Source organism: Centroberyx affinis, unplaced genomic scaffold, assembly GCF_046629955.1.
Source record: "Centroberyx affinis isolate AG114_WGS23_722 - 3 ecotype Tasmania unplaced genomic scaffold, CSIRO-AGI_Caff_v1 ptg001536l_1, whole genome shotgun sequence".
NCBI classification, from domain to species: domain Eukaryota; kingdom Metazoa; phylum Chordata; class Actinopteri; order Beryciformes; family Berycidae; genus Centroberyx; species Centroberyx affinis.
In genome coordinates, this window is record NW_027279992.1 from 29,141 (window position 1) to 38,261 (window position 9,121).

General features: G+C 46.1%; 1 protein-coding gene across 1 annotated transcript; it reads right to left on the minus strand.

Moving 5' to 3' along the window:
• Nucleotides 1-2,153: 2,153 nt before the first annotated feature.
• Nucleotides 2,154-8,382, minus strand: LOC139650701 (FHF complex subunit HOOK-interacting protein 1A-like; the record flags this gene model as incomplete). The annotated part of the gene is made up of 8 exons (XM_071527445.1): nucleotides 2,154-2,377; nucleotides 2,889-3,009; nucleotides 3,182-3,360; nucleotides 5,040-6,406; nucleotides 7,021-7,132; nucleotides 7,243-7,409; nucleotides 8,042-8,121; nucleotides 8,215-8,382. Coding segments are annotated over 8 exons (2,418 nt in total), but the record flags the coding sequence as incomplete, so codon positions are not given.
• Between the last annotated feature and the right edge of the window lie 739 nt (nucleotides 8,383-9,121).

Genomic DNA, 9,121 nt, shown 5'->3' on the forward strand with positions numbered 1-9,121 from the left:
ATAAAACCACTTCCTGGATCCACAGGGGGGGCGGAGCCTATAGTCTCTAAGTCTAGATACACAACGACGACGTAACAGGACGGAAAATTAAATAGGAGATGAAAATCTGGAGAGTTTGTATACCAAATGATTTATATCCAATTTGAAAAAAAAAGTTGATGATTCAATCTGTTCAAAATCTGTTGAAAGTGTGAAAGTGCCTCATTATTTATGCGACCAAGGACGGAAATTCCCCACTATCTTTAAAAAAGTGCCGTCATTTGGACTAACTCACTCCTCAGTTGCAAAAAAATAAGGTGAAAAATAAAGAAAATTTGGAGAAACACAATAGGGAATGATTTGTAAAAAAAAAGGATGAAATCTAGCAGGTTACATAACAAGTCTTCACTTCATCTACTGGCAGTAAAAGTTTCTTTCCCAAAAAATAAAATCTCCACCATTTGGAAAGAAAAGACACCCACTGTTACAAAATGGCTGCTGGTACGAACGTAAAGCACGTTTTGGGTTTCTGTTAAAGTTACGAGTCATCTTAAGACCTTTGCTTACAAAATGTTTTCTCCTATGTTTTTGAATACTGACTGATTTAAATTCAGGTATCAAGACTTTTCCAAAATGGCCGTACAGACGATGTTCTGTGTTCCTGTCGCATCGGAAGAAGCAGAAGACCTGGACGGCGTCTCGTTGGTAAAATTTTGTTCGCATTTTTCGTTTTAAATCTTTGGAACACCCACAATAATTTTTAGTCATGAATTTATAATCAATGTAAATGAACTAGATATTACTCACTTTTCGTAAGTAGAGTTGATTGTATTACTGCAAATATAACTGATAATTTTGATTTTTATTATCTTGGACTGTCAATTACTGCATAATTACTACTTACAGATTGATGTGAATGTTTTTTTCACAGTCAGCAGCTCACATTTATGCTGAATACGACATGATGTGAATGCGGTATTATTCACACAGCGGCCATTTTTAACTTTAGTCAGACTTTGGGGTGTGAAACTCTGAGAGAGCAAGTCTAGCCAGCTTTATTTTACTGCTGTTTACCAAGATTAACGGCAAGAATTGGACAAACATCATTGGACAAACATCATAATAGATTTGCCTCACTATAGCTAGCTACTGGATTTAGTTAGCAGCTAACTAGCTAGTAAGCTAGCTAGCTTCCCTGCTAAAAGCAGTTGTTGTAGTTGTTGTTCCTCATACTTCAAGCTAATTTGATAACTCTTAGGTTTATAGAGAGCCCAAGTCCCTCCCCTTCTGGTGGACCACCATGGGACCTTATTTCGGAAAAAATATGTATTCTTCTTTCTAATTACGTATTTTCACAGTCTGATACTTTACTGTTTCACCACGAACTGCCACTTTCTAGACTTGCAAAATTATCTTTTAAATTGACAAAACATCATATGACTAATTCATGGCACAATTCAAACGGGATCAAACAATTATTTGTCTCTCGCCGTTGACTACTGTACATATTTTTTCTGAAATAAGGTCCCATGGTGGTCCAGCGGAAGGGGAGGGACTTAGGCTCTCTATCAAGTCCTCACTTATTATTGAAGTAAAGCTAGTTTTATGCCAATTTTCCAGGTAACGTGTCCCACCTCAAGTGTGTGTGTGTTCAAAATGGCTGCCATGAGCATAAGGAATAAAGTCTATATGGCATTTTGGAAACTCTTAATGTTGAAAAAAATAATAATTCAAAGTTGAGAAAAGAGTTTAGAAAATGATTTGCACCGATGCCCGCGGATACGTAGAAAAGAGAAGAAGAGATTTATCTCGATCAAAATAATCTCCTTCATATAATTTGCATCCGCATATAAATATCGTCCATATTCACAGAGGAAGAATATTTTCAGCGCATTCAAGTACTGCCAGGAATATCCACACTGTATATACAAGTCTATGCATAAAGAGGATATTTTAATATAATACCCACATTAAAGTACTCACACGTTGTATTACTCATTAATGAGTAATATAATGTGTGTGTGTGTGCATGTGTTGTGCTTCTATTTAGGAATGTAGAGTCTTCTGCTGTGGCCCACTGAGCAGCCTCCCCCCCCCCCGCAGCATCAGAGCGGTCTGCAGTGCCTTGCTCAACGGCAGCTGTTGAGGCAGACCCCCCCCCCCCCACCCCCCCTTTACTCCTCCTGGTCCGGGGCGACGCCGTGCTCCTGGGCGATGGCGGCCAGCTCTTTGAGGAACTCGGCGTAGAGGACGATGGCGAAGACGCGGCTCCTGGCCTGCGGCGGGACGGGCGGGCAGGGCGGCAGGACGCCCGGGGAGGGGGGTGGGGGCGGAGCCAGAGAGCCGTTAGGAAGGGGGCCGTCCGCCGTGATGTCACCGCCGCGGGACAGGAGACACTCTGAGAGGACGCAAAGACGAGAGGAGATGAGAAAATGCTATTATTATTATTAATACTACTACTACTACTACTACTACTACTACTACTGTTACTATTACTACTGAAAGGCCAATAGCAACACATAATTGTGGAACTCCCTGCCTAAAGGTATTAGAGAGGTGGACTCAGTAGACATTTTTAAACGTCAGCTAAAAACATATCTTTTTAACCTGGCATACAATCACTAATACCTCTTTCCTACTCTTTTTTTTTTTTTTTTTTAATATATATATTCTTTTTCTATTGCTTTTATTGTTTTTAATGTTTTTACCTATTTTATTGTTTTTACTCATTATTGTGATATGGTTGTGCCGAACTATTCATTTTTGTGATATGGGTGTGCTGAACTGTCAAAGCACTTTGAGCTGCATAGTCTGTATGAAAAGTGCTATACAAATAAAGTTATTATTATTATTATTATTATTATTATTAATAATTAATATTGGTGCACTGTGTGTGTGTGTGTGTTAACCTCTGATCTTGCTGTCTTGGTCTTTAGCCAGTAGGAACCTCCAGGCCTGAGTGACCAGGGCAGGGTAGTCCGGTCTGGCCGAGACGTAGCGCTCGATCTGAGCACGCACCGAGACCAGCACCTACACACACACACACACACACACACACACACACACACACACACACACACACACGCAGGAATACAAGTATACACTACATTATCTTTTACGCCACAAACAATGGAATACAAAATCAAATCAGACACATATGAAGTATGTATGAAAAGTGTGTGTGTGTGTGTGTGTGTGTCACCTGGTACAGCGTGCGTCCGGTGGGCTGGCAGTGTGTGTGTGTGTTGAGCAGGAAGGCTCGGAGCAGAGGTTGGGGGTAAGACGCCAGCTGGGCCAGGATGCCCGTCACCAGCAGGTTCACAGCGATGGAGTTCTCCAGAAGGTTCTCCAGACGGGACAACAGGACGCTGATGAACGGACCTGGGGCATCATGGGAAACTGCAGGTTAGCGTGCGTGTGTGTGTGTGTGTGTGAGAGAGAGAGAGAGAGAGAGAGAGAGAGAGAGAGAGGGGGAGGGAGAGAGAGAATTTTAACCAAATAATGCAAAAAAAAAGGCAAATTGTCCAATATTTGTTATAATAAATATTGCACAAATCGCATTTTATTGCATAATTTCGCTAAAATTTGTTATAATAAACAAATATTGGACACACACACACACACGCTAACCTGTTTATGCAATAAAAATTTAAATCATGCAATAAAAAGCGATTTGTCCAATAAATAGCAGTACCTTGAAGCTAACCTGTAACATTTGAGAATTGTGTTTAATTATGAATTTGTTTTTGATTTGAATGCAGCTGATTTTTCGGTAGAAAGTGCAACTCAGTCTCATAAAATTTTGTGAAACGAGCACAAACACAAACTCGGAAGATTAACGTTCCTCCACCAGCAAAGGATTCTGGTCCAACAGCAGGAACTGGACCGGACGTTTTCCCCTGTTGGTCTCATGAAAAGGTTAGCTAACGCTTCGGTTTAGCAGCTAAAGCCGTTAGCTTCAGGTTAGCTTCAGGTTAGCGTTAAGTCTGTGTAGATTCATTTCAGTCCTCCAGGTAGTAAGACGTCCAAAAAAGATACAAACAAAATCCACTGGACTTAAAAAGAAGAGCTGAAGAAGTTTCACCACTTCTTCAGTTCTAATTAGCGCCGGGGAATTTTTTAACGTTAACAAATGTCAATGCTAACAAATTTATTGGCGTTAAGGTTATGCAACTAACTACTTAAGGTTAGCTTCAGGTTTTGCTCACGGTTCAGTTAATGAAAACTTGTTATGAGTTGGGAATTGAACCTGGGTCGTCGCCCATCCGCCCCCCCGACCTCCTGACCCCCCCCCCCGCCCTTACTGTCCACCATCACTACTTCCTGTTTCTAGTCCTGTCTCCTCCAGCTGATCCTTTCCTGCTGAGGAAACACATTTCTCTCTCTTTCTCTGCACGGAGCACAAAATTTCCTTTGTAAGACATCATGGTCATTTCACAAAATTTGGGGAAACCAAGCTCGAGAAATGCGTTGCATCAGTGAAAATGAGCTGCACCACATAAAAGTAGTAAATCATGTCGAAAATCATCCACAATGGCGATCACTGCCTCTGGATTTCACTGGAGGACTAAGATTCGATTCAGAGCACAAACTCTGATTCGTGCTGTGGACACGAGTTATGTGAAAATTACGTTTCTCCACCATAAACTGGATTCTGTGATAAAGACATGAAGTGGACGCGACATTTTCAGCTGCGGGTTGGCTAACAGTTCAGATTCAGGAAACTAAAACAACTTGGTTAAGGTTTGGGAAAGGCTTTGGTCGGTTAAATAAGAAAAACTTGAACAAAAAATGTTAATTTGACATTGAAGTCAAACTCCTCCGCCCATCCGCCACCCGACCACAACACCCTTACTTTCCACTGAGCTGCTTCAATGTGACACTACTTAGTGTTTATAGTCGTGTCTCCTTCAGGTAATCGTTTTGTGCTGGGAAAATTGAATTTTCACACTTTACGTGCCACCAAGCTGTGTTCATTTCACATATTTGTGTGGATGGAAACACACCTACTTCACATTTTATTTTTTATGGCGTTTCGAAACTTTGCTTCAAACACAGACCTGTAAACGGAACGTCGTGCCTCCTGCTGCCTTTCCTCCTCTCCTCTCCTTCCTCCTCCTCCTCTTCCTCCTCCTCCTCCTCCTCTCCCTCCTCCCCCCCGTCGTCCCGCGACGAGTCAAACAAACCCGCCTCCCCCTCAAGCCCCTCGTCTTCCTGTCTCTTCCTCAGCGCTCGGACGCGCTTCCTGAACGCAGCGGTGTCATTAGCGATGTCGTCGTCGCACTCCGGCTCCGCCCCCAGAGACAGCATGAGCCGCCGGTACTGGGACAGGAAGTCGTCGCCGCTTGTCGCCGCGGCAACGGGCGGGAAGTCGTCACCGGCTACAGAAACAGACTCAAAGTCAGAGAGGCCGTTGGGTACGCCGTTCGCCGATTGCGCGGGATGGTGTGTGTTGTGGTGTGTGTGATGGTTGTTAGTTGTTAAGACATTCAGGTTGCAGTTTAGTTTAGTCTTCCTCTCCTCCTCCTCCTCCTCCTCCTCCTCATCATCCTCTTCCACAGTATAATCATCTTCGTCGACGATGTGGCCCTTTGCGCTGAAACCGTTCGTGAGCGATTGACTTCTCCTCTGCTTCCCTCGCACTTCTCCTCTCCCGTTGTCCTCGTCTTCTCCTTCCTCCTTCCTCTTCCTCGACTCCTTCCCTCTGTCCTCGCTCCTCCTCCTCCTCCTCGCCTCCTGCCCGCAATCCTCGCTCCTCCTCCTGCCTTCCTTCCCTCCGTCCTCGCTCCTCCTCCTCGATGACATAATGCTATTAACGGTCTCCATCACCGTCTTACCGGTTGTCGTCATCATTGTCATCGCCGCCGCCGCCGCCCACTTTCCGTTCGAGACGTTACCGCTGCACCGCCGATTCATCCGGTCCAACATGGCCGCCTTGGCGTCTTTCTGGGCGACGAGGTCGTAGACCAGAACGTCGTCCTGGAAGTCGGACTCCTCCACGTACGAGCCGCGCACCAACATGGTGGCGTCGCGCCGCATTTCCTGGATGTGTCGAGGAGGCGGGAGGGGGGGGGCGGGAGGAGCTCCACCCCCATTCGTTAGCGCGGCCGTTGTCGCCGTTGACGACGGCGGCGGCATCGCGAGGAGGTCCTCTTCGTCCAGGAACATGTCGTCCCACTCCAGCTCCAGGGCCGAGCCGACTCTCCCGGCCTGGTTGCCCGTGGAGACGGTGTCCAGGGAGGAGGGGGTGGGGGAGCGGGCGGAGGGGGGAGGGGTGGCAGCGGCGGCCTCGACTCGCCGCTCGCTCTCCTCCTCCTCCTCCTCCGCCTCTTCCTGGACTCCTCCCTCGTCTCCCGGCGTTTCGGAGCGGCATTCCCCGGGCGGAGGGTCGATCCCGTCGTACGGAGCCGACCAGAACCGACAGGCCCTGCAGGAAAACACAACCAATCAGAACTATTGATGATCAGACATATTGAATAATCTGTGATTGGATTACTCCACAGATGAAGTTCAACCCAATTGAACTTTTTCTGGACAGACGGATTCGTCAACGTCCATTCAGCCAATCAGAGGCGTTCCTACGTTTGTTTTGTAGAAACTAGCGGCGAACACAAGAGACGACAGTCCGACCGAAACAAAGATAAACCAGAGAAAGCCTGGTGGAGCGTTGGGATGACTTCAGATCAGTTTCTAATTGAGTTTATACTGTAGAGTTTCTTCTTGTTTCTGTGAAGCAGCTCCGTTATGAGCAAAGCTTCCTGTTCTTCTGCCTCGCCGCCATGTTGACGCTCAGAACAAACCAACACACACACACATCTATCAGCAGTAATTCTGTCTGTTTTCTGACAGATCAGTGTGGCCGCCGCCTCATAATCAGCTTTCAGCTCTGATGACATCAATCTTTCTGGAATGAAAATGGTCAAATTTAAAAGGTAGAGATTTTTGGATTGAAGCTATATATCGGTACATGGTGCACCCGTCGGAAAGATCGGCCGGACCCGAGGCAAATCTGAAGTGAAGCGTTCCAGACTCCAGACTGACCTGAGGGAGGTGGAGATCGCCTGCCGGGCGTCCCACAGGTAGTGGAGGTAGTTCACATCCATCAGAAACTCCGAACCACGACAGAAACCAACGCTGTCTGATACTGACAGATCTGAGAGAGAGAGAGAGAGAGAGAGAGAGAGAATTTGAATGAGTATATACTATGTGTGAAAGAGTATTTGAGTTTGAGTGTGTGTGTGTGTGTGTGTCTCAGTCACTGACCTGCTCCCCCGGGCCAGTGGATGTGCTCGGTGTGTGTGTGTGTGTGTTGGGGCGGGAGGTGCAGCGGGCACCAGGAGGGGGTGAGCAGCAGGAAGGAGGAGGCGCAGTCCGTCCGGCTCAGAGAGGAGAGCTGCCTGCTGCTGAGGGAGCTGCAGGGGAGCAGATACCTGGGAGGAGAGACAGTCCCATCATGCATTAGTGTGCAGTGACATATAGGCGGCCATCTTGGAGGTCCTCAGCTCTGTGAACAGCTGACTGTGTTTCTGTCCGTCTGTTTCTGACTGAACTGATCATTTCATCACTGATCCATCTGATTGATTTAGTGTTTAGATAATGTCAGCTTGTTAGCTAGCTAACCATAGCATCTGGTCAGCTAACCATCACTGTCTTGTTGTTAACACATCTGATTAGCACACTAGCTAACATAGCTAGTAGCAGCTAGCGTTAGCATGTTCACATTAACATCAGTGTGTTTGCTGGCTAGTTAGCTAGCTAACAGTTTGTTCAGGTTCACTGAGCTGACTCTTCTCAAGACACATTTACACTTTATTAACTAACAGATAATTCCATTCCAGTGAGATATAAAGTAGGAGATTTGTATTTGCACATTTTTTGACGGTTTATCTTATCCCAACTTCTTTGCAAAATCGATGGGTTTTGCCACGAACAACTAGTACCAGAGTTTGAAAAGGTAAAGTACCTGTAAAGTACCTGAATTGTCTGGGTAAACCAAATACTACTACTAAATACAAATACTACTTGACCAAAGTCCTCTGACCTCTGACCCCCTCAGACTGACCTGAACACCAGCTGCAGCATGACGTCTTCACAGAACAGACCAATCAGAGTCCTGAACAGAGCCAGAGACACCGTGCCCAGCTAGAGGGGTACACAGAAGGTTAAAGGTCACTCCACTTGTAAGAAAAAGGAGTCAAAAAAGTGTGTGTGTGTGTGCGCGTGTGTGTGTGTCACCTGGAAAGGCGTGTTGACCCTGCTGACCAGCGTGTCCAGGATGTGCACGTTGTCGTGCGTGTGCAGCAGGATGAAGGACAGGAAGGTCTGCAGGAGGGCCGGCTCAGAGATGGAGCGCAGGAACAGGTCCAGGTAGGCTGTGGTGGTCATCACCTCCTCTACTGTGAGCTGCACACACACACACACACACACACACCAAACTTTTTATATAGAAACAGACCATACTTCCCAGTGTTCTGCAGTATTTCTTTCTGTTCTGCGGTGATGTAATCTATAGAAATGCGGCTGCTTCCTCACTTAAACCCTTGGACACTACACATCACTCTGCTCTATGTTTTATTACTGTTGATCCTTATGGAACGCATTATTGTGTTTTACCGTATTTCCTCTAATAGTGGCCGGTAGTCAATTAAAAGCCGGGTCTCCAATAATGGCCGGGGCCGTGGTCGACACGAACAAATAAAGGCCGGCCCCAAATACAAGCCGGGGAAAAAAACAAAGGAAAAAACAACGGTGGATACCGGTAAACTCCTGGTGCCTGTTATGTAATGTAACTGTAGTTTGTAGTAACGTACAAGTGCCACAAGATGGCAGTGTGCCACAAGACAGCTCCGCCGGCGGAATTACCGTAATTATCGGTAATGCGTCGCAGTAACAAAAAAACGGCTACCTAACGAACCCCAACAGAAGCAGATCAGAAAACAAGGAGGCTTCGTACTAAAATATGAGCAAATATACTTATCAAACAGAGGGAATTAGAAATAAAGGCCTGTCTCTAATATAAGCCTGCTTCCAATAAAGGCCTGGTACCCTCTGCAGCTGAGGTAAATAAAGACCCGGGTCAATATTAGAGGAAATACAGTATATAAAAAACGCAGGCTGGCCCTCCCTCTCTGTGAGGCGGGAC